Source organism: Balaenoptera ricei, chromosome 3 (assembly GCF_028023285.1).
Source record: "Balaenoptera ricei isolate mBalRic1 chromosome 3, mBalRic1.hap2, whole genome shotgun sequence".
Lineage (NCBI taxonomy): Eukaryota > Metazoa > Chordata > Mammalia > Artiodactyla > Balaenopteridae > Balaenoptera > Balaenoptera ricei.
In genome coordinates, this window is record NC_082641.1 from 65756571 (window position 1) to 65782703 (window position 26133).

Consider the following 26133-nt stretch of genomic DNA (forward strand, 5'->3'; position numbering starts at 1 on the left):
AATACTAGTTATCCTTTTTGAACAGATTCTGAGATGATAGTAGTCTGTCAGTTTGGGGGCAGTGTGTAGTTTTTTTTTTTTTTTAATGAATTTATTTATTTTATTTATTTATTTTTGGCTGTGTTGGGTCTTCGTTGCTGTGCGTGGGCTTTCTCTAGTTGCAGAGAGCGGGGGCTACTCTTCGTTGCGGTGCGCGGGTTTCTCATTGTGGTGGCTTTTCTTGTTGTGGAGCATGGGCTCTAGGTAGGCGGGCTTCAGTAGTTGCAGCATGTGGGCTCAGTAGTTGTGGCTTGCGGGCTCTAGAGTGCAGGCTCAGTAGTTGTGGCGCACGGGCTTAGTTACTCCACGGCATGTGGGATCTTCCCAGACCAGGGCTTGAACCCGTGTCCCTTGCATTGGCAGGTGCATTCTCAGCCACTAGGGCACCACCAGGGAAGCCCTAGTTTCCTTTTTTTAAGTTAATTTTTTTTTAATTCCCTGATTGATGAAGACCTAAAAACTCACCAGTGGCAGCACAAAGTTCTGAAGAGCTCCTGTAGGTTGTAGAGACCACCCTCCCCAGATAGATGCTTCTCCTCGAGCAGCTCTATTTCTTTTCAGAATTTTTTTCACTTAAACTTCTAATATTTGGTTGATAAAAATTTCCATTTTTTTAAGAATGCAGTTACATAACAGACTGTTATCCCAACTGTCATAAAATTAGAAAATATTTTGTTTTGTCAAAGTAACAGTTCTTTCTCTGCAACATGAGGATTTTTTTTCTTCGGGGTTTCCTCTCCAGCCAATACAAGGCAAAGCCCCTTCAGTGAGGAACAAGACTGGTTAAAGCTGCTACAAGTCCGTCTCCTAAACTCTACAGTTGTGTGATCTTCGAAAAGCTGTTTCACCTCCTTGGTCCTCAGAGTCTTCACCTGCACCATGAGGAAGCTCAGCCATGTGACTTGTGAGGCCCACCCGACGCTTGGGTCTATGAAATTGGGAGAGGTCTAGGGAGCTGGACTGTGAGGTTGGTTTGCTACTAGCTGCGTGGCTTGAGCTAATTTTCTTAATCTCCTTTAGTCTGTTACCACTTCTGTTTTAAAAAGTCCATTACTATCAATCCCACTCACCTAACAAGGGCACAGAGATCGAAATGGTGAGTGAGTCTGAATGCGCTGCCTAACTTACACAGTGCTGCGTGGAGTCAGTGGAAGAGGGTAATCGGCCCTGCTCCCGTCGAGGCACATGCCTGCTCCTTCCCACCTCAGTTCGGGCCTGACTTCTCCCCAGGCGAATGGGCTCCTGGTCGGGCGCCTTCTCTGCCCACAGCCTGACTGTTGTGCACGCTGGTTCTCACCTGGAAGTGTTTCCCTCCCCATCTCTCTGCCCCATTCTCAACCTGCTCTATGTGATCCACTCTTTACAAAGCCGTCTCTGAGCACCACAGCCCCCCGTGGTGGACCTCTCCCTTTGTTATCCCTGTACTTATTCATAGAAGCATTTAACTGTCTCCTTTTCACTCTGATTTGATGGATAGTAAGTAACTTACTGAGCCACTTTTTTGGGTATGTTGTAAGGTGGCATTCAGGAAGAGTTGCTGTCTGCCCCCCGTAAGTGATCCAGGGAAAGCTCTCAGTCTGAGAACCCGAGTGGGTGGGCTAGTTCTTTGAGTAACCATGGAAGGGTCAGAGGCTGTGCTGATCATCAGGTACTAGCCTACAAGCTGGAGGTTAAAAAAATGAAACTACCACCCCCCACCCAATACGTATAAGATAAGGAGGAAAAAAAAGTCAGAAGTGGGTTTTTGCATCCATTTTTCCCAAGATGATAGGTATAGGTTTTCTTAATACTCTCAAGATATTAGGAAACGGAGATCTGCATTGTCAAAACTAGTTCTTCACATATATATGGAATCTAAAAAAAAAAAAAGTTCTGAAGAACCTAGGGGCAGGAGAGGAATAAAGACGAAGATGTAGAGAATGGAGTTGAGGGCACGGGGAGGGGGAAGGGTAAGCTGGGACGAAGTGAGAGAGTGGCATGGACATATATACGCTACCAAATGTAAACTAGATAGCTAGTGGGAAGCAGCTGCATAGCACAGGGAGGTCAGCTCGGTGCTTTGTGACCACCTAGAGGGGTGGGATAGGGAGGGTGGGAGGGAGACGCAAGAGGGAGGAGATATATGTATATGTGTAGCTCATTCACTTTGTTATACAGCAGCAACTAACACACCATTGTAAAGCAATTATACTCCAATAAAGATGTTAAAAAAAAAACAAAGAAAAACTAGTTCTTACATAATTCAGAGAGCTGATATTCCAGTGAGTTGTAGTTTTGGGGGGATTAAAATCTGAGAGTAAGAATATGCAAAGATTCACTTCGGCAGATACTTACTGAGTTCCTCTTGTGTGCTGAGCCCTAGGCTGGGTGGCAGGGGCAACAGACTGAGAGCCCTGACCTGGCTCATACGAATGCCCGAGTCCAGTGGAGAAGACAGACAAGAAGAAGATTAGGGGATGGCACGACGTGTGCTGTAGCGGAGGTGTGGAAAGCAAGCACCAGGGAAGAGTCACAGAAGAGGAATGTGAGTAGAGTTGTGAAAAACTTAGGATTTAGCCAGGCCAAGAATGGAGGAAGGAAAGACCTTGAAGTTGCATGTGGGGAAGTGGTAAAGAGTGAGGCTGGCTAGCAGGACTGGGGCCAGGTCTGGAGGAGCCTTTATTGCCACACTGATGATTTGTATTTGGCCTGAAAACCACAAAGAGCTGCTGTGGGAATTCAAGTAGAACAGTTAAAGTGATCATATTTGTATTTCAGAAAGAACTCGTATTTTTAAAATGACTAATCACACTTACACTTTGTTGGTTTTTTCACCAGCAGGCACTGGCCCACAAACTTTAGAAGAAACAGGAGTGCAGAAAGGGCTGGGAGTATGTCAAGGACAGTTTTTGAATTTTGCCTAGCACCTTTCAAAGAAAAACCTGCCAGTGTCCTGAAAAGTCTGAGTCCTGGTTTACTGTGTTACTTGGGGCAAGTCACTGCACCTCTCTGAACCTGTTTCCTAATGTATTAAATGGAAGGAAGGGTATTAGATCAAGTAAAATCAATTTATTGGATTATGACCAGTATTTTTTTATGAAATAGAACATGTCTAGGAAAAGCATTCCCTGTGTCTCCTTTACTGTCACAATACTATCATATGGCACATCTGACACTAGATGTTATGGGTTTTCCACACATCAGACAAGTCTGCAACACCAGCTAAGTGTTCTACAATTTAGTTCAGTTCTCACACCATCTACCTGAAGTTAGTATCAGATCCTCCAGGTTAAGTGTTCAGTCCCATAAGACTGCCCCACTTAAGATACCAGTTGCAAGTCCCAGATTGTCACCTGTATTTCTAACTGACCAGCTATAAATCTGGGTTCCAATGACCCCCTCTTTGGGTCCAGTAATTTGCTAGAATGACTCACAGTTCTCAGGGAAACACTTACTTATGCTTATCAGTTTGTTATATAACAAAGGATATGATAAAGGATACAGAGGAAGAGCTGCACAGGTGAAGTCCAGAAGGGTCGCAAGTGGAGGAACTTCTGTCCCCCTGTAGTTGGGGAGCACCACCCTCTTGGCATGTAGATGAGTTCACCACCCTGGAGGCTCTCTGAACCACGTACTTTTGGAATTTTTATGGAGGCTGCATCACATAGGCATGATCAATCATTAACTCCACTGCTAACCCTTCTCCCCTTCCCGGATGATGGGGAATGGGGCTGAAAGTTCCAAGCTTTTAATCAGGGCTTGGTCTTCCTGGCGACCAGCTCCCATCCTAAAGCTATTCAGGAGCCCACCAAGAGTCAACCCATTAGAACAAAAGCCACTCCTATCACCCAGGAAATTCCCAGGCATTTAGGAGCTCTGTGCCAGGAACTGGGGCAGAGACCAATATATGTTTTCTATTAGTTCACAAGTACACAGAAAAAAGTGCATTGCACATAGTGAGGGTATCATTGTTTTGTGAAACTTTGATTTCAACTAGAAGTAGAAACACAGACATAGAAAATCTGTCTATGGTGTGTGTGTGTGTGTGTCTGTGTGCACTAGGTTGTGATGTAAACGTATCTCTAACTCCAGGGAGCAGAGATTTGAAAACTAATAGGCAAATAAACTCCCTTCCAATTCTAAGACCTTTGATTCCCTTCTTATGCTGCTGACCAGTAAGTTGCTAAAGGTTGTTCTAGAAGGTATAGGGAGTACTTAACTATTAGCAGGCCCATGGAACTGGGCTACTTTGATATGCACTTAGGTTCCAGAAGCGCCCCTTCTGGGTTTTTATAGGGCTTGTCTGTAAAAGTGCTTTCACATTTTTATTAAATTTCTTAGTGTTCTTTAAAGCAGTTCTGTAATGTAAACCCCTTGCTTTTGTCTAACTTTTGTGTTGTCAATAGCGACACCTAGTGGTAAAAGAGCCCTATTGCAAATATCTTGTACAGACTTACAGCTGAAAAGTGATTTTAGAGATCACCAAGTCCCATTTTGTAAATTATTAAAAACAAACTGGAAACTCACATGTATTCCTACATTCATATAAACTTTACATGAGAATAAATAAAACCTATGGCTAGGTGGTGATTTCTTGGGTTACTTTAAAGCTTTTCAAATACCCAGAGATCACTGTTAGTAATAACAGTGAAGCAGAAATTTAACAAAGCATGCCCTGATAGGCTAACAGGAAGTCATAGTTCAGTATATCTACAGCCTTTGGTGCATTGGTATTTATCTGGTGCATGCCAGATCTTCAGGGTTTAGTATGGTGCCTGGCACTTGGTAGTACTCAATAGATTTCTGTGGAATGTTTGTGTATGTGGGTGATCACTGAGCCCAGGGGAAGCCTCCCATGGTTTTCTTTCTGCAGACGCTAAGGACTGGACCTGTTTTGCTCCTGGGAACTGATACCCACTCCTCTATCCTTTGAGAAGATTCATTTCCCCTGCCACCAGCAGCAGAGTGGGAGGAGGTTTCCATAGCCCCCTCCTTCAGTAGGTTCAGAGAGAGAATACCCAAGCCCTTTCCTGCATAGTGAGAGGGAGATGGTTAAATAAAATATAGTAGCGTATAGTAGTTAAGGGGAGTGAATTCATCTCCATGTATCAAAACAGGCAATTCTTGGGGCCTCCCTGGTGGCGCAGTGATTAAGAATCTACCTGCCAATGCAGGGGACACAGGTTCGAGCCCTGGTCCGGGAGGATCCCACATGCCGCGGAGCAGCTAAGCCCGTGCGCCACAACTACTGAGCCTGCACACCTAGAGCCCATGCTCCTCAACAAGAGAAGCCACCGCAATGAGAGGCCCGCCCACCGCAACGAAGAGTAGCCCCCGCTCACCACAACAGCAACAAAGCGTGTGTGTGTGTCGCACACAGCAACAAAGACCCAACGCAGCCAAAAATAAATAAAATGAAATAAATAAATTAAAAGAAAAAAAACAGGCAATTCTCATAGAATGCTGAGTTAAAACAGAAAACAAAAACTAGATGCTAACTATGCATGCCACTTAACACTATTTATATAAAAAATACACTAATACCACACATTTTCTGTAGTACATATACAGTATATGTATCTAAAAACATTAAAGTGGTCTAGAAGGACACACAAAACTTGTAAGAGAGGTTACCTCAGAGGTGGAGAGTGGGAACTTGGACTGGAAGTGATCAAAGAAGACTTGGGCTCTTTTTTAATGCAGTGTACACATGTATCCAGAGACTGCAAAACTAAAAATACACTAAAAAAAAAAGATTTTCGTCCTTTAGATAATTTGGAAGTCACAGAAAAATTTGAAGGAGAAAATTTAAAACTTACTTGTGTTTATAACCCAGGGATACTACAGTTAAAATTTTGATATATTTTCTTGTTGTGGTTAAACATATTTAATTAGGATCATTCTGTATATGGTTTTACACCCTGATTTTTCCCACTTAACATTTTATGTGCAGCATTTTCCCACGTCATTTAACATTCTTTGAAAAAAACAACTTAAAATGACTAGTATTTCTTTTAAATCAAAATGTACCAAATAGCTTTAGGGCTTTTTGGGTTGTTTCTAATTCTTAACTGTTTATTTAACATGCATTCAACGAGCACTTATTTCCTGCATAGTTAGGAGGACCTGTGCTAGGGATATAGTGTTCCGTAGGGTCCCCCTCCCCCCAGAGCTTTCAAATGTAAGATATGTGTGCAGAAATAGTTGCTCACATTATGTTTCTCTGGGTTACACTGTTACTAAGGGAATGAAGGGATCAAAGGATATGGAATGTTTTAAGATTTTTGATTCATGTCGCTAAACTGTTTTAGGAGTAAGGCTATACCAATTTACATTCCCCAAAGCAGTCTGTGTTTTACCATTTCCTAAAATCAATGAAAATGATTTTAGCTTATTGTGCTTTTATTATTGAACTGATTATTTTTCTCATCTAGTCTTGCTAAAATTTGCATGGCTTCTCAGCTTTGTTTCTTCGTGCTGTGTTACATACATCTCAGTGCTCCTAGGGTTCGTTTCCAGCTTCTTTATTGTCCACTTGATTGTTCCATATCTTCATTTTGCCCCTATCAGAGCTGACTGTACTGGTTCTAGTATGACCAGAGAGTATGGCAGTTAAGCAATTAGGACATGTATGTAATTTAAAAAAATTATTATAGGAAATTTCATACATACCGAAAAGTAAATAGTACAATGAACTTTAACATACCTATAAATCAGAATCAGCAATTACCAAGATTTTTGCCATATTTGCTTCATTTAACCCTTTTTAAAAACTTTATAGTTGCTTAAATATTTTAAAGCAAACACAAACGTTGTGTCATTTGTTTTTACAGGCACACACTGCACATTTTTTATTTGATCTATTCTGTCAAGTTTTACTTCAGTCTTAGGTGTTAAAACATCTTTGGGTTTTTGTCCTCTGCTTTTATTCCTGAGGTTGGGGCTTTATACCCTCTTTCTGATTCTGCATTTACCAGTGACATTGTGGAACTTTTCTCTAAAATGGCCCACTGCTCCATAATTAGGTTAGCTGGTGCCATCAAAGCAGTATGTGAAATGTGCAGGTTGCAGGTTCTGCAGCCTGGATCATGCATCCGCAGATCCTCACCACTCTGGGGACATTTCATAAATGATGTCAAACCACAGGCAACTTCTCACGACTGTTCTCAGCTGTGATTAAATTGGAAAATTATGTAATAATTATGTAATAATCTGCTCACTGATGTACAAATTTAAACAGTAGCTGGTTTCTTGGGAAGAAACCATTCAAAAATCTGAAAAATATATAGATCCCTTTTCCAGAAAAATGTATGTGTTGGGTATGTGTGTGTGTGTGTGTGTGTATGCATACACGCACAGGTACATATTTATATCAGAAAATTCTACATACAGTTTCAGGAGGTTCCTAGACCCTCTAAAATATAATCCTAGATCAAAACTCTTAGTCAATAAATCGTTCAAAATGGCTTTCTTCTATTACACACACACACACACACACACACACACACACACATATCTATGTTATGTCATGGGCAGGAGGAAAAGGGGTATGCTGACAGGGGAAAAAAAACTACCTAATTATAAACATAAGAAAATGTGTAAAATATAGAATGAACAAAGTCAACTATTGTATATACTGGAATTAAAATTCTAAGGAAATACCTGGAATCTATCAGGAAACTAAGGGGGGGGGCAGTGTGGTCCAACTAGCCTGCAAACACACACAAAAACAGAATACCTGAAACTGTCGAGCTATATAGAGAAAACATATCATCTTCTTATAAACTGGATAAACAAATTCACCAAGCTGTTGGGGGAGAAAGATACAAGACAATCTATTTCATGTCATTGTTTCCAAAGCAGGTGTTAATGGACAAAACGTGTTTCAACAAGTAACATTTCCCTCAACTGTTCTCAGCTGTGATTGACATAAAAAAAGAATTATTTAAAATGTGGCTCACTCTGCCCCCTATTGTACAGGTTTAAACGTTCACTGGTTGTTAAAGAGGTAAGAAAGCATTATATTTATCAGCATCTAACCTCATCTTATTTGAAAATTTGGGTATGCTCAGCATGTCCTACACTTGTAACCCAGCCAAGTAACATGACCCATTGTTCGACTTCTAATTAACTACAGTCAAAGAGGTTTAGAAAGCTAGACTTAAACAAAAACTCCTACACTGTGAGTAGATTAGACAATTCATGTCAATAATTTATTACCACAGATAAGCAGATCACTGGTAAGGAAGCTGACACTTCTCAGACTGGAAGGTCTGAAGGGGTGATCTGGGGCCACAATTTCCTCCTCTCCCTCCTACAGGAAAAGCTCTCCTTAGCGTCAGAATTGCTGTTTGAAAGCTTCAGATCCTCTGGGAAGCAAGGGAGGTCAATGATGTTCATCAAGCCTGGCTCAAGTTCTAAGGGCTGTATGTGAATGGCTCCCTCATTTTGAAGATACACACCACATACTGAAGGCTTAAGTGACAGTCTGAATGAGGTGGCAACTGTTTGTGTGCATATTTGGAAATGTTGGTTATCTGTCACTCCTGGGTCCCCTCAAATGATCACTCTAAAACATTCAGTTGTTAAATGTTTTAATACTTTGCTCTAAAACTCCTGTGGTGACATTACCATGACAATAAGCTTTAAAAAGTCCACTTCTTTTCCTCACATACTAGTAAATATAACATCATTTTACCAAATAATACGGATAGAAATTGTGCTAGAAACTAAGAATGCTTAGTACATCCTGCCAAGGCAGTCCCCCAAGTACAATATCATAAGAAATGTGAGTTAATACTTAGATGATCCATTTTATTTTAGATTTTATAGGTTAGAATAAAGATTATACAAGCAGCTGTTAGTGAAAATTTTATTGTAATATGGTAATTTATGACCTTAGTCTCTTTTCTCAACTTTGTGTAAAATCAATAAAGACATGTTAGCTACTTTGACAAACGTGAAACAGGCTCCAGGAATGTTACCCACAGATGACTATTATAACAAAATCCAGACATTTACCTGGAATGAAACAGAAAATTCATCTATACAAAGATATACATTCAAATTTGCTTAGCTGTCAAATTAGAACTGTGTCTCTCAGCTCTATCAAAAAATAAAAGGAAAAAAACCCATATAGTTGAGGTATTGTGTATTTCCCTAATACAGTTTACAACAAAAACTCTTATTAAATACCCAGCATTATGTATGCCATAATTCGCTAAGCAGCCACCTGTAAGGTAGCGTTTATTATTTTGCTATGAGGTGCATCTCCTACAGGAACAGTTTAATTTAGAGGACAGACTCTTTCTCTAGTTTCAGCTATGCCAATTACTTGGGCAAATTATTTCAAAAATACTTAAAAGCTATCTTTTTTTGGCTTCTGACTTATAAAATGAGGTGGCTGGAATAGGGCAGTAGTATCCCCGTAAGTGCGGAAAGCAAGGGGATAGCTTCATAAAGACTGCCTGAGAGCTTGTCGATAAGACAGATTTTTTCCAGAAATACTGTAAAGATTGTTTTCCAGAAGATCAGGAGTATTTGTATAATCTAACAAATGCCTTAGGGACTCTGACGTTCTGGATTTGGGAACCACAGGACTAAGTGATCTCCAGATTCTTTCTGCACTAACAATTTCTGATTTGTTTGGGGTTTGCTAGGCAAATGTAAGAGGTCACAGAATTTAAATATTTACTCATTCACAATTTTTAAACCTTTTAATTTGTAACTAAGACTCACAAGAAGTTGCAAAAACAGTATAGTTTGTATACTTCACCCAACTTCCCCTTAATAACATACTTGATAACCAGAGTATATTTTCAAAACCAGTAAATTGACATTACAACAGTATTAACTAAACTACAGAACTTGCTTTATTTCATCAATTTTTATATGCACTTTCTGGGGACTATGAAATTCCATCACAAGTATTGATTTGTGTAAATACCACCACAATCAGGACACAGGACTGTTCCATCACCACAAAGACACTCCCTCCTGCCACTCTTTTATAGTTTGTCTCTATCCCCATCATTCATCCTTGGCAGCTACCCATCTCTTCTCCATTGCTGTAATTTTGTCATTTCAAGAAGTTCATATAAATGAAATGATACAAGACATATGTAACCTTTTGAGATTGGCTTTTTGTACTTGGCATACCACTAAGATCCACAGAAATTGTTGCACGCAACAAGTGTCTTTTACGACTGAGTAGCATTTCATTTATGGATGCAACCAGTTTATTTGCCCACTGAAGGACATTTAGGTTGCTTCTAGTTCTTGACTATCACAAATACAGTTGCCATGAACATGTGTCTACAGGATTTTGTGTGGGCAGACATTTCATTTCTGTGTGATAACTACCCAGGAGTGCAAGTGCTGGATCCTAAGCATACGTTAACTTTATAAGAAACTGCCAAACTTTTCTAGAGTGACTACCATTTCAGAGTCCCACCAACAATCCAGTTGCTCCACAGTCTTTCCAGTGCTTGGTATTGTATTTTTAATTTTAGTCATTTGCTAGGTGTATAGTGATATCTCCTTATGATTTTAATTTGCATTTTCCTAATGGCTGATGTTAATCATCTTTTCATGTGCTTGTCATCTCTTCAGTGAAATGTTTGTTCATTCGTCCATTTTGTAATAGGATCGTTTTCTTACTTTTGAGATTAGGGAGTTCTTCGTATATTTTGGATACAAGTCTTTTATTGGATATGTGATTGATTTGCAAATATTTTCTCCCAGTCTGTAGTTTCTTTTCATCCTCTTGACAAGATATTTCACAGAACAAAAGATTTTAATTTTGATGAAGACCACTTTATCCTTTTTTTCTTTTGGTGGAACGTGCTTTTGGTGTAATCTCTTAGAACTCTTCACCTAACCCTAATTCATGAAGATGTTTTTGTCTATAATTTTTACAGCTTTACTTTTTATATTGATATATGATCCATTTTGAGTTAATTTTTGTAAAAGGTGTGAAGTTTAGGTTGAAGTCCATTTTTCTGCTAATCGAAGTCCCCAGTATCTATTGAAAAAACTATGTGTCCGCCCCTCAATTGCTTTTATATCTCTGTCACATAGCAGTTGGTCATACCTGTGTAAGTCTATTTCTAGTCTCCTAGTTTATTGATCTGTGTGTCTGTCCCTCCTCTGACACCACACCCTCTTGATTACTATAGCTACAAATTGTCTTAAAACCAGTTTGTGATTCCTCCACCTTTATTCGTTTTCGATATTGTTTTAGCTATTCCAGTTCCTTTGCCTTTCCATACAAATTTTAGAATTAGCTTTTCTATTTCTACCAAAAAGAGCTGCTGGGATTTTGCTTAAATTTTGCACCCAAGGTTAGTGCCTCATTTCCCTCCCTAGAACTTTGAGAAGGATCCAAGAATGAAGGGGCTTTGTTCACAGGTGGTGGGGGAGTAGCGGGTGGGATGGAGGGAATACACAGGAGGCAGAGGCAACTCACATCAGGGTCCAACATTTGGGTCTGAGGCGCCTGTGGTGGATTTATGGGTCAGTCATCACAGGACAGAGGCGTCCTGGGTGTACCCAGGAGACAAGTGTGAACCATCGTCGCAGGGTGTCCTAACTCCCAGGCTTGTTCATCTTTATAGGTTCGGCTGAGGTCTCAGCGCTGCAGGAGCGAGACGCAGGAGTAGGTGGCTGTCTGTTCCACCCGGCCTTATCGCCCGACCCCTCCTCCCTTCCGCGTGCCTGCCCCTGCGCAGAGCTTCCTACTGCCAGGGGCCCGCCCGCCCGCAAGGGGTGCCCTCCCAGCACCTGAGCCCGGGGGTGAAAGTGTGGCCCTCAGCAGCCTCTTCTGTTACAGGCGGGCGAGGCCCAGGGGCTCCCCATTTGGGTCAGTTACGCCCATCTGGAAGCATCTGGTCAGCATTTGGAAATGGCTTAACCAGTAACTGTGCAATTAGAGGCACTAGGAACCATTGGGATGGAAACCAAGAACTGCCAGTCTAGTTACCACATACAAATGTACCAAATTACTGACACTGCAGAAATACAAAGGCTCATGAGAGATTACTACAAGCCAACTCTATGCCAATAAAATGGACAACCTGGAAGAAATGGACAGATTCTTAGAAATGCACAACCTTCCGACACTGAACCAGGAAAATATAGAAAATATAAACAGACCAATCACAAGCACTGAAATTCAGAGTGTGATTAAAAATGTTCCAACAAACAAAAGCCCAAGACCAGATGGCTTCACAGGCAAATTCTATCAAACATTTAGAGAAGAGCTAACACCTATCCTTCTCACACTCTTCCAAAATATAGCAGAGGGAGGAACACTCCCCAGCTCATTCTATGAGGCCACCATCACCCTGATACCAAAACCAGACAAAGATGTCACAAAGAAAGAAAACTACAGGCCAATATCACTGATGAACATAGACGCAAAAATCCTCAACAAAATACTCGCAAACAGAATCCAACAGCACATTAAAAGGATCATACACCATGATCAAGTGGGGTTTATCTCAGGAATGCAAGGATTCTTCAATATGTGCAAATCAATCAATGTGATATACCATATTAACAAATTGAAGAAGAAAAACCATGTGATCGTCTCAATAGATGCAGAAAAAGCTTTTGACAAAATTCAACACCCATTGATAAAAACCCTCCAGAAAGTAGGCATAGAGGGAACTTACCTCAACATAATAAAGGCCATATATGACAAACCCACAGCCAGCATTGTTCTCAATGGTGAAAAACTGAAACCATTTCCACTATGATCAGGAACAAGACAAGGGTGCCCACTCTCACCACTATTATTCAACATAGTTTTGGGAGTTTTAGCCACAGCAATCAGAGAAGAAAAAGAAATAAAAGGAATCCAAGTCAGAAAAGAAGAGTTAAAGATGTCACTGTTTGCAGATGACATGATACTATACATAGAGAATCCTAAAGATGTTCTCAGAAAACTACTAGAGCTAATCAATGAATCTGGTAAAGTAGCAGGATACAAAATTAATGCACAGAAATCTCTTGCATTTCTATACACTAATGATGAAAAATCTGAAAGGGAAATTAAGGAAACAGTCCCATTTACCATTGCAATAAAAAGAATAAAATACCCAGGAATAAACCTACCTAAGGAGACAAAAGACCTGTATGCAGAAAACTATAAGACACTGATGAAAGAAATTAAAGATGATACAGATAGAGAGATATACCATGTTCTTGGATTGGAAGAATCAACATTGTGAAAATGACTATATTACCCAAAGCAATCCACAGATTCAGTGCAATCCCTATCAAACTACCGATGACATTTTTCACAGAAACAGTACAAAAAATTTTACAATCTGTATGGAAACACAAAAGACCCCAAATAGCCAAAGCAATCTTGAGAAAGAAAAACAGAGCTGGAGGAATCAGACTCCCTGACTTCAGACTATACTACAAAGCTACAGTAATCAAGACAGTATGGTACTGGCACAAAAACAGAAATATGGATCAATGGAACAGGATAGAAAGCCCAGAGATAAACCCACGCACATATGGTCACCTTATCTTCGACAAAGGAGGCAAGAATATACAATGGAGAAAAGACAGCCTCTTCAATAACTGGTGCTGGGAAAACTGGACAGGTACACGTAAAAGAATGAAATTAGAACACTCCCTAACACCATACACAAAAATAAACTCAAAGTGGATTAAAGACCTAAATATAAGGCCGTAATGTTTGCATATGCAAACTGACAATGTATTTAGCTCCTGCTCTCATGAAACAGATATTTCTCCTCTCTCTCCAAATCCTGTGGAATTGATTAGAGAATGGTACTATGTGTGTACGTCTATATTTGATATCTTTGGTTGAAATTTTCAGTGGAGAAAGCTTGTTAAAAGATAGAACATGTCTACGAAAACCAACTTGCTCACTGCTAATTTGGTACACTCCCCTGGTATTATTCAAGTTGTGTGTGTGAATAAAAGCTTTTCCCCTATTAAAAAAAAAAAAAAAGTACCAAATTAACATGTACATCTTAGTAATATGTCAAATATATTTCAATTAAAAAAATAAAAAACAGCCTGTTTCCACCCTCGTGGAAAGACAATCACACAATTGCGACAAGTATAAGCACAGAGAGTACAAGTATAAGCACAAGTGTGAAGCGTGAATTTGGGATCAGAGAGGTCTGAGGTGGGAGGAGCAGCAGGTGACCTGCCAGGCACTACCTGAAGCTGGCTGGGGAATGCAGGTTTGAGCAAGTGAGAGGTCATGCTGCTGAGCAGGCAGAGAAAAGACAACACACAACACACAGGGTCTCCTATGCCAGGTATGGATCCTGGTCTTGATCTTATGGGAGATAGCCAAAAATTTCCATTTTCCAAAGATCTTAAACATAACTCAGAAAGCAAATTAACTCATACCTACTAATGCTGCCAAAAGCAGTTCTTCAGATCACAGATTTCATAGGGCTAATAAACTTTTTAAGATATAATTCTACCATTTTTTCCTATGGAAATCTTCAAGCAATTTGTGGACAGAGGATCCCTATGTACCCAACAACACCCGCTTCAATTATCAAAAGACAACCAACCCATCTGGACCATTTCTACCTAGTCATTTCCACTACTTTGTGTGCCTCGAAGTAAATCTCACGGTCAAAATCTGTATTACTGACAAGCTGAAGACAAGAGTACTTAGATCAATCTTTCCGTAACTGGTCTCCCTTACTTTTCCCTTATGCTTTAATTTACCTGGGATACACTTCCACTAACTCCTGTCTACTAAACTGTGTAGTGCCTAAGTTTTGCTATCATAAACACAAAATTACCAGATGGATCCTGATGACCTTTAGAGAAACGAAAATCACCAGAGCAGGGAGTAACCTGACCATAGTATCTATCATATTGGGTCCCTAAGGAGATGGATCCAGGAATGTACATTTAGGGATCCCAAGATGATTCCCACTAGAAGCTCAAAGAGTGTTTTAGGCCCTCTACACAGGAACACTGTATATTTATTTCAGATTTAACCAATATTGTTTATTCCATGGAGAAGGGAAAAAAATTTGTTATGAATTCCATTTACTCTAGAAAATCCTGAATTAACTGTTTAACCAATCTCCTAAAATTGGTAAAGCATATAATGCATCTCCGTGGTAAGAAAAGACACAAAACATATTTTTGGCATATGGAAATTTATTACTATCCTGCTTTCATCATCAAAACTTATGATCTTGGTCTTTCCTTCTTGCCTTTGTATAAGGCCAAAAGAGAGACATTGGCTACTTTGACAACCTTAAAGCGGACTCCAGGAATGTCACCAACAGCATGACCTTTGCGACCAAATCCAGCAACCAGAACTTCATCATTTTCCTGGAATAAAATCAACAGTTTACTTCTGGTGTAAGTGGCAATCACCAAAAATACCCATTCATCCTATAAACAACTGGGGGAAACAGTTGCTACCCCAGAAACAGAAGCTAACAGACTAAAACACTTACCTCAATAAAATTCAAACAACCATCATTGGGTACAAAGGCGGTGATTTTTTTGCCATTCTTGATTAGTTGAACCCTGACACACTTCCTGATGGCAGAATTTGGCTGTTTGGCTTCAACCCCTCTGAAACATAACAGCATGTAACACAGTAAGCTGGCTTTCTGAAAAGGGACACATTTTAGCTCATTAAGCATAAAACTTATTAGAAATTGTAGTATTCCTACCTTTTCAACATAATCCTAAATTGCTAAACTTAAACCAAGTTTTTCTTTAGTCTTAGTTTCATTAGACCAACAGGGGAAACTTCTGGCCTCTTTATAGTTGTAAAACATGAACCAAGAAATAGAGCTAGAAATCCTGGATTCAAATCCTCAGTACCACTAAATTTGATGGGATCATTTCGTAAAGTCAAAAAACAGTTGCGTGCTGGCAAATTCATGTGGTTCAATCTTAGCTGTACAACATCAGGCAAGAAACTTCTCCATATTAGTTTTCTCTCCGGGAAAGATGTGAATAATTGTAAAGATGAAACAGTTGATGGGTGCGAATTACTTAGAATAGTTTCCACACATATTAAGCTCTCATAATGTCCCTTGTTTCATTATCGCTTTCTCCCCTCCAATGCCACCCCAATTCCTTCCAAACTAATGTTTAAAGTTTAAAAACCTCTGGGGGTTATTTAACTTTCCAAAAGACGCAGATACACAAAGACCTAGAATTTATATCAAGCCTTCTTTAAGCGCATCTATCCCGAGTTACAATACTAAAACCATGAAGGAAACAGCGATGGACTTTGACTTACACTTTTTCAAGCACAATTCCCTTGGCATGAGAAGCACCTCCAAAAGGGTTGGCCTTCAGGGCTGTGCCCAAATGGGCTTTCTTGTACTGTTTATCATGCCACTTTTGGTCTCGTCGGTGGCTACGGAGCTTCCTGGCAGTACGAAGACCGCGACACTTGCCTATAATTCAAAATAACCTTAGATCCCCAGTAAAAACACCCAAATCTTATTTTACATTATCTCAGGTACTAGCCTCCTCCTCTAGACTACAGGCCGGTAGGCTCTGACATCACACCCTGGGCCTCGTTCGAACCGCAGTTTCCCTTGAACCAAGACATGGACACAAGCGCTCCAACAGCTGTGCTCTCCCAAACGAATGAAGCCCCGCACCAAAGCTCGGGGGAAGCGGCGCCCTCCCCAACGCCCCCGCGTCCCTCTCGAACTCCGGCTCCGCGGCCTCCGAGCAGCCCCGGCCCCTTCCCGCCCGGCCATGTGCCTGCGGTAGCGGCGCTCCCCCGGCGCTCCCCATCTGCTCCCCACCGTGGCTCTCCCTCACCGTTCTGCTTCTATCTGCCCGCCCGTCCCCGAAACCCCAGTTTGCACGCGCAGCCCCCTCACCCCGGCCCAGGACACCTCACCCATCCTGCCGGCGCCACGGGCCTGAGCGAAAGAGAGAAGCAAAGCAGGAAGGAGCCACAAGCCATCGCGAGCAAGCCCCGCCCAGATGAGGACCCTTGCGGCTGTCTGCGCAGCGCCTGGTCCGGCTGGCGCCTCTCGGTAGAAAACGAGAAGTCTGCACCACTTTCCAGAATCTGCGTCGTGTTTAATTTGTGCGCAATTCAGAGATATCTAATTTACACTGTGGTTTATTTCTTTTTATGTGAATGCCTTAGACAGAAGGAACAGGGACTACCAATCCCAGAAGCCTTTGCACGAACCCCGCTCATGGCGCAGGCGCTCTGGACAAACCCACAGGGCGGGCGTTGTGGCGCTGGGTCGGAGGACGGAGAGGTCAGGCGTGTGGGTCTACGCGTTGTCGAGTTTGGAAAATTAGACCTCGGAGGCTTAACTCCTACTCACAAGAAGCACAGTAAATTGAAAAACATTTAGTGAAGCAAGGTGACGTAGTATTTAAAAACCCATGCTTTAGTGAGAGACCCGGCCTTAAACCTCAAAGCTGCCGTCTTGGTTGTGGAATCTTGGGTGATTCATTTAGTTGAGTCTTTAAACTTCAGTTTCTCCTGGAGAATGAAGTAGATATGAAAGTTTTCTGGGATGTTGGTTCATTCCACAACTGGTTTTTAAAATGTCTTCTTTGTTCCCGGCACTGTTCTAGGCACTTGGGGGTACAACAGTTAACAAGAGAGTGAAGGTTTCTGCTCTTATAAAGTTTATATTCTAGGTACGAGAAGACAAAAATATAAGTGTATTTAAAATAAAAAGATAGTTTTACATATGGATAAGGTGCTATAGAGAAAATGCAATTGGTTAAATGATAGTGACTTGGGGATGTAGGTGGCTACCTTGGGTAGGGTGGTGTTAGAAGGTATCTCTGTGGCGATTACATTTGAGCTGAGATCCTAAAGAGAGGGAGCCATTCAGACAAGTGTATAGGTAAAGCCTTCCAAGAAGAGGGATTCTCCATAAGTAGAATGGACTGGCGCTTCTCAAGAACTGAGGGATCAGGGAGGGGGGAGCTGAGTGCTTGAAGAGTAGTGTGGTGCTAGGTGAGGTTTGAGAGGTGCACAGGGCCATATGGAGCCTGTAGACCATGGTCAAGACTTTGTTTATTCTTCCTGTGATTGAATGCCTTTGGAAAGTTTTCAGCAGGGGAGTAACAAGATAGGGTTTATATTTTTATAGTTTCACTCTGGCTGTTGTGAGGAGAAAAAAAACTGTAAGAGATGAATCTGTGAGGCCAGTTGGGAGGGTGTTACACTACTTCAATTGGGAGATGATGCCCCTCTCAGTCCAAGGTGGTAAAAGTGGTTGGTTTAGATTTACAGTTTGATGGTAGAGCCAACAGGATTTGCTCAGGGCTGTAGAATGTGAGAGGGAAGTTAATTATGATTTGCAACCTGAGCAACTGAATGACTTGTGTTATTTACAGAGTGGGAAATACTGGGAGAGGAGCAGATTTAGAAAGGGATATTAAGGGTGCTGTTAAGGATGCGTTAATTTTGAGAAGCTTGTTAGACTTCCAGGTAGGGATGTGAGGTGGGCAGTTGGATATACAGGTATGGTGTTCAGGAGAGTCACCAGTGAATAGATAGCATTGAAAGCCATGGCTCTGAGTGAGATCGTTTAGGGGATGACTGTAGGTGGAACAGAGAGAGGTTGGAGGCCTGAGCCTTAGGCACACGGAAACTTAGTGGTATGAAAGAGAAGCAGATGAAGCGAAATAGACTGAGAAGGAGTGGCCAATGCTGTCCTCTAATCAAAGCCAAGTGAAGAAGGTGGAAGTGAGCAAGTGTGAAGGAAGGGTAAGATGAGGACTGATAATTGTCTTTTGGATTTGGCAATGTGGAAGTTGTTGGTGCCTTTGTCAAGAGGGGATCCCGTGGAGTGGTGAAGATGTAAGCTTGATTGGGTTGGAGTCAAGCGAATATGAGAGAGAAGGAACTATAGACAGCAATTATGGGCAGTTTTTGCAAGGAGTTTTTCTATAATGTGCAGAGAAAGGGGGCCGTATCTGGAGAGGGTTGTGGAGCCAGGATGGATTTAAGAGGGCACATTTTATGACATTTTTGTATACTGATGGGATTATTACAGTAGAGAAGAAAAAAATAGATAATTCATGGAGAAAAGGGATGATTGCATGAGCAAGTCCTTGAGTAGACTAGAGGGGTGTCTAAGTGGAGGAATTTTTTTTTTTGGCTGCGCATGCGGCATGTGTGATCTTAGTTACAGGCCAGGGATCGAACCTGCACCCCCTGCAGTGGAAGCGCAGAGTCTTAACCACTGGACCACCAGGGAAGTCCCTAAGTGAAGGAGTTGACCTGAGGAGTAATAACAATTTATCTACAGTAATAGAGAAGGCAGAGTATACGGGTACAACTGCAAGTAAATTGGAAGATCTGTTGATAGGAAGACGTGGAACTTCTCTTTTGACTACTCTTATCTCAATGAAATTAGCAGGGTCATCAGTGAAGAGAAGGAGTAGGGAAAAGAGGTTTGAGTAGAGGGGGTAAGATGTGAAATCACGTAGGGTAACAATGCTAGCATTAAATAGTATTTACTGTGTGCCACATATTTTATGTGCCTTACATATATTAACTCATTTAATTCTCATAATTCTGAAAGGTAAATACTTTTATTACCTCTGTTTTACTGAGGGATAGTGTCTTAATCCAGTCACACTGCTGTAACAGAATACCATAGACTGGATGGCTTATAAACAGCAGAAATTTATTTCTCACAGCTCTGGAGACTGGAAAGTCCAAGGCAAAGGTGCTGGAAGATTTGGTGTATGGTGGGAGCCCGCTTCCCGGTTCATAGACTCTTTTGCAATAACCTCAAGTGGCAGAAGGTCCAAGACAGCTCTGGGGTCGCTTTTATTTATATTCTGTTTTTTTGTTGTTGTTGTGTGTTTTTTTTCCAGTTTTATTGAGATGTATTTGACATATTGGAGCCTCCTTATAGGAGTACTAATCCCATTCATGAGGGCTCCACCCTCATAACCTAATTTACTCCCAAAGGCCCCCCACCTACTAATGCGATCACATTGGGGATTAGGTCTCAACATGAATTTTGCCTTCTAATTCAGAAGTGTGGGAGGATAGATTGACAAGAGAATGTAGGATTGTTGAACAATTTTGAGGACCCATTTGAAACCGTAGTTACAAAGTTACATCAGTTAGCATGGTCTTGTGTATTCTTCAGATTCATTCAGTGTAGTGACTGAGTAGGTAGAGAGTTGGCTTTTAACAGGCCTGGGAGTGGGATCTAGTTAAGTGAATGTGATGGAGGAAGGGCAAGGGAGTTGAGAGTGATTATAAGGAAAGGAAGAGTGATTGTAAGGAATCTCTCTTTCCATGAGATTGAAGCTGGAGGAGTAAAGAGCCAGGGATAGGCAAAACAGTTCTGAAGGCCTGGCGCTACCAGATACGAGAAATTTCTATGAGGCTAAGTAAGATAGTGCAGCATTAGTACAGAAGTAGATAAATTGACTAATGAATAGAATAGAGAGCTCAGCAAAAGACTCCTATAGAATTAGTATAGAATATTATTAAATGACAGAATTAGATGTCAGATCAATGTGTAAAGGAAGGATTGTCAAACAGATGGAACTGCACAAAAAGTAGTTACCCAAATTAAATTGAATCACCATCTCAGGCTAAAAACAAAAATCAACTCCAGGCAGATTGAGGGCCTGTATGTCAGCAATACAATTTTAAAATTCTTAATAGAAAACAAAGGTGAATATCTCCATGAACTTAGGAAAGGAAAATATTTCTAAAGAAGAAGAAAAGAATGATACATTTAACCATATTAAGAACCTTTGTTCAACAAAAACACCTGAAAGAAAGCTAAAAAACAAGTTACAAACTGAGTTGATATTCACAGGAAGTGTTCATATAAAGTTGGGATGGTTTGTTGCTTGAAAGTTTAGTAAAACATCCTGTAAAATCATCTGGGCTGGGTGTTTTCTTTGTGGGAAGGTTGTAAACCTCAGCTTAAATCTCTTTAATTACATCTCTCATTTAAACTAAATCTCTTAATTTACAGAACTATTCAGAGAACTGTGATTTCTTCTTGAGTCAGACCTGGTAAGTCATTTTTTTTAAGAGTTTGTCTATTTCATCTAAGTTTTCAAAATTGTTTCATAAAGCTGTTATGACATTCTCTCATGCATGAATATATGTATTTTATATATATTTGTTTTTGGAAGGTTTTTAACAGTGAATATATAGTACTATATAGTACTATACAGATTATCTCTTTCTTTTTGAGTGAGCTTTGGTAATGTGTGCCTTTCAAGGAATTTGTCCATTTCATCTAAGTTGTCAAATTTATGGGCATAAAGTTGTTTGTACTATTCCTTTATAATCTTTTAAATATCTGTAGATTTATAGTGATGTCTCATCTTCCATTCCTGATATTGGTAAGTTGTATCTTCTTTCTCTTTTTTTCTTGGTCAGTTAGAAGTTTCGTAATCTTATTGATGTACTCCAAGAACCATCTTTTGCTTTCACTGATTTTCTCTATTGTTTTTCTGTTTTCATTTTTATTGATTTCTGGTCTTTTTTATTATTTACTTTCTTCTGCTTGTTTTAGATTTAAATGGAAGCTTATGTCATTGATTTGAGGTCTTTGTTCTTTTTTAATATATGTTGTATGACTATCCTAAGTACTGCTTGAGCTGCATGCTGTGAGTTTTGATATGTTATATTTTAGTTTTAATTCATTTCAAAACATTTGCTAATTTCTCTTTTGATTTTCTTTTTGACCTATGGATTATTTAGAATTGTGTTATTTAATTTCTGAATATTTGAAGATTTTCTAAATATCTGTATTATTTATTTCTAATTTAATTCCATTATGGTCTAAGAACATCCTTTTTTGATTGCAATATTTTTAAAATGTGTTGAGGTTTGCTTTATGGACCAGAATATAGTCACTCTTGGTGAATTCTCCATGTACACTTGAAAAGAAAGTATATTTTGCTGAGGAAGAATGTCCTATAAATGTTAATTAGCCCAAGGTGGTTGATAGTGCTGTTCAGGTCTTCTGTATCCGTTATTCAGGATGATAGTGACATTATGTGGAGAGAGTGGGGATCATAGTTGGATGTTGGGTTATGTTTACTTTAGGTAGTGGGTTTAATTATTATATTATTATAGAAACCAACAAATAAATAAAGCATGAACCAATGGTTAGAATGTGTTATGAACCATGAATTTTGATTACTATAGCTACGAAAATTTTTTAAAAAGGATTTAATTTCTGTTTTTGGAGCTTTGAATTTTTTACTTCGTGATAAAGAACTTATTATGTAATTTGGAGCCTGAAAGGAGACAGAATTTCCTTTGACCTTGGACCCTGAATTTTCTAAAAGGGTACCCAAACATGAATCAGCTTGAGGAATTAGAGGAAAAGAAAGCTGCCATGGCTAAAGTGTAGTGAGCCAGCTGGAAAACAGAGGAAGGTGAAGTCCGAGAGGTGGGCAGGATCAGCTCACGTCCAACCTGTAGGCCAGGTTAAGGAGTTTGGTTTTTATTCTGAGTGTGATGAGAAGCCACTGGAGGCTTCAGGTGAAAGAATGACAAGATCTGATCTGCATCTTAAAAATATCACTGTGCCTGCCATGGTAGGCCACCACAGAGGGACAAGAGAGGACTCGGGCTATCCAAGGAGGGAACTGTTGCAATAGAATAGGTGAGAGATCATAGATAAGTAGCTATGGAGGTGGAGAGATGTCATAAGAGTCAGGATATAATTTAGAGTTAGATCATGTTGGAAAGAGCAAAATCATTGACATCATCATCATCACTATCACCACCACCACCATCATGACCATCTAACAGATATTGAGTACTGTTTAGTGTCAGGCTTAGGATTTCACATGCATAATTTCTTTTATCCTCAAAACAACTCCTATGTGGTAGGTGCTGTTATTAGACCCATTTTACCATTTAAGTTGAGACTTAAAGAAGTTAACTTTCTTAACCAGAACACATTTGTTGGTTTCCAGATTAGTTATAAGACATAATTTTGATTTTTAAAGAGTTTAGAAATATTTTTGATGAATGTAAAGTAAATATGGTGCAAAATTGATGGGAAATAATTTTCTAGCCAGCAAAACACCAGGAAATGTAAGGGGTATAGTTGTTAAGATTAAAGTATTCTTAATATAAATTGCAACCCCATATCCATGGGTTACTAGAGATATGTGAAAACCGACAGACACTTTGTCACAAAAGGTCCTATTTGGTAGTTCTTAAAATGTTGGGGGAGGGGGGGCAGGAAGGAGAACAAGTTTTTCCTAGTATTTCCTCCAAGTAGAAGGTGTTAAATTAGTTTAACTCCTTATGTCTCTGCCAATTTACTCATTCCATGCCAGGTGAGACGAGGTGACATCTCTCTTCATGTGGTAAATTTAGAAAAAATAGTTTAGGCATGTTCAGTTCTTCCTTTTTTCCTTTTCGGGACCCAGCCTGCCGTGGAGCATACATTTCCTCCTGTTTCTTCTGGGGCAGGCCTCTCTTCCCTATTGAGAGCCCAGTGCTGCTGTGATAGGCTGCCATGTCTGTCTTCTGCCGGGAGGGGTTCAGTTACAATCCATTTTGCTCCTGCACTAAGCTTTGTCCTCCAACCTGGCCTTTCATAGTAATAAAGATGGTATTTGGGCCTCTGCTTGTCTTACTCCTTGTTTTATATCTCAGTTAGTTTAGCACTCAGGTGGGGCAGAAGAGTATTATTATTTGACTTCTCTCAGAGCCCCCCAACTAAGAAGAAAGATTGATCCTCATAAATTAGATCAGTTGATGAGGAGACTTAGGTCAAGGGTGATGCTGTTTCTTTGTACTGTATGGGGAAGAAGTTCGCTTTTGGGGAAGAATGGCTAAGAGTTTTAACAATGTTGACAATTGATTCTGGAGCATTTGGAATGGTTAGAAGTTACTCTTAGTGTTTTAGCTATAAAAATTGAGGCATTAGTTGCTGTGGAAATGTGACAAGATAAAATAACAGCTTTAAGTGGGGAAGAATAAGCAGTAAAAGTAAGACCAGTGCTTACACGCTCTGTATAACTACTATTAATAAATGTTGAGTGCTTCATTTTACCTGATTAAATTATTAAACACAACTTTTCCTTTATCCAAAATTAATGAGATTTGTTATCCTCTCATTCTAGCTACTTTTTGATGTAGTTGTTGTTTCTTCTCATATACCTATTCTGTGGAACTAAAGAAATATGTGTATTGCCATATAATCTTAATAACATTCAAACCTGATCTTTAAAATCTTGTTATTTAACTAAACCTCTGTGTAGGATCTAAGGGGAATTGACAGTGCTGTTCTTTGATGCCCTTTGTGAAGTTCCTGGAAGAGAGTTATCATTCTAATATGCATGTTAAAAGTTATTCTCCAGGTGTTCTCTAACTTGGCTGAAAACCAAACAAAAGAAAATAGGCCTCTATTTCATCAGGGACCTTTGAATTATAAGAAATGAAAGATAATTTTTCTCACTAGGAAAAGAAAATAACTTTCTTCACTCAGTGGAACATTAAATTTTAGAATCTTATTCCCTGGAGAGGTTTAAGAACCTGTAGATGGGCCAAATCTGTGCTGTCTGAGTTCAGTGGGGACCAGTTGATGTTTGTGATGGAGAATGGCTGGTGTCACTCTTTCTGCCTTTTCATTCCATAGTAAAATGAAGTTTCACCGGGACTATTTCTAGATTATTTAAATGTAATAATATTATAATATATAAATATAAAACTTTTATGAAAGTAGATGTGTAAAATTTTGAGCATTTTCTGTTACTAAGATTTTTATTGTTTAAAGGACTTTAAGGTTAAACAAGATTTTTTTCCATAAATTTTTTAAAAAAAAAGGAAAAAAGGAATGAGGAAGTGGAGGAAGAGAGGAAGAAAAGAAGAAGTGAAGGGTTCTGGGTTTTTATAGCTACAAAAGGACAGAGGTAATTTTTCCACTGCTCTAAACCATTACTTTTTGATCTTGTTGGTTCTAGCAGTCATTACTGATTATGAAGATAACCCAAATGAATGAATCTATAACCAGTTCATATATAAGATCATTTTTTGTACTATGTGCCGAAGAATTTTGAAATTTACTTAGATAGGTTTTCAGTTAAAGTTTCCAGGTTTATGTTAATTATGTAGCAGACAACATCTTGGATTTTTACGGAGTAGTTGTACATAATGCTCTCTGAAGTATTAATTTTTGTCCAAAGAATCCATTTTGCTCTTTCTATAAATGGCAGCCTAAAGTATAGGGCAACATCAAATAGCACATATTCTCAATGTGAGTTTTATTTTATGAATTAAAACTCTGATTCCTGTCTGTTGAGGTGAGGACTCTGCAGGTGCCTGTGAGAGCATTTTTGAGAATAGTGGAGGCATTTTCTTCCCTAGGAAAGCTGCTTCAACTCTTCAAAAGAGATAGTTATGACTCATCTCTTAAATCTTTATCTATTATATACCTGCCTCTCTCCCCCTCATCTAATCAGCCGTTGCTTGGAGTGGAGGTGGGACTTCAGAGAAGTTTGCTAGGTGAAACGTCCCCAAAGTGTTTACCCCAGCAATTATGTGTTCATATCTCTGCATGTCACTCGCTTGGGATCTTTTTGGGGGCGAAGACTAGGTCCTTTTTACCTTGTATTCCTGGCATCTAGCATATGACAATCAATGTTTGCATAATGGATAGATTTATGAAACATCAGGCCTCCTGGTTCAGTTTAGCTTGAGAAACAAGAATGTAAAAGTGTGCCACTAATTTGGCATATTATCCACATTCCACGAAGTCAAAGGGGGATCTCAAGTAAGAAACATTAACATTTAAATCAAAAGCACTTGTGTTTCATTTGCTAACCTGATTCTAATCAACTCAAGTTAATTTGATGAAAATTGGTAGAAATCATGGCAGCAATTAGGCTCTGAACTTGATAAAGAGTCCGTATTAGGATTCTCCAGAGAAAACCAATAGGAGATATATACATATATATGCACACATATGAATATGAATATATGATTTAATATAGGAGTTGGCTTTTGCAGTTATAGAGGCTGAGAAGTCCCAACATCTATAGCCAGCAAGCTAGAGACCCAGGAGAGCCAATGTTGTATAGTTCCAGTTGTAGTCTGAGTCAGGCAGGAAAAGACTGATGTCCTTG

At 39.8% G+C, this 26133-nt stretch overlaps 2 protein-coding genes across 2 annotated transcripts in view; one reads left to right on the top strand and one right to left on the bottom strand.

The window, feature by feature from the left end:
• ATG10 (autophagy related 10) overlaps window positions 1-2111 on the top strand; it is a 230835-nt gene extending 228724 nt beyond the window's left edge. Inside the window, exon 9 of the transcript XR_009502341.1 lies at window positions 782-2111. The gene's annotated coding sequence lies outside the window, so the exon portion shown is untranslated. The remainder of the gene's footprint in view (window positions 1-781) is intronic.
• A 13063-nt stretch (window positions 2112-15174) lies between these two features.
• RPS23 (ribosomal protein S23) lies at window positions 15175-17023 on the bottom strand. The gene is made up of 4 exons (XM_059919380.1): window positions 16916-17023; window positions 16298-16457; window positions 15498-15618; window positions 15175-15369 (listed from the first exon to the last, which is right to left on the bottom strand). Exons 1-4 carry the CDS (start codon window positions 16917-16919, stop codon window positions 15223-15225), a joined length of 432 nt encoding a protein of 143 aa, XP_059775363.1. The 5' UTR covers window positions 16920-17023; the 3' UTR covers window positions 15175-15222.
• Window positions 17024-26133: the final 9110 nt, after the last annotated feature.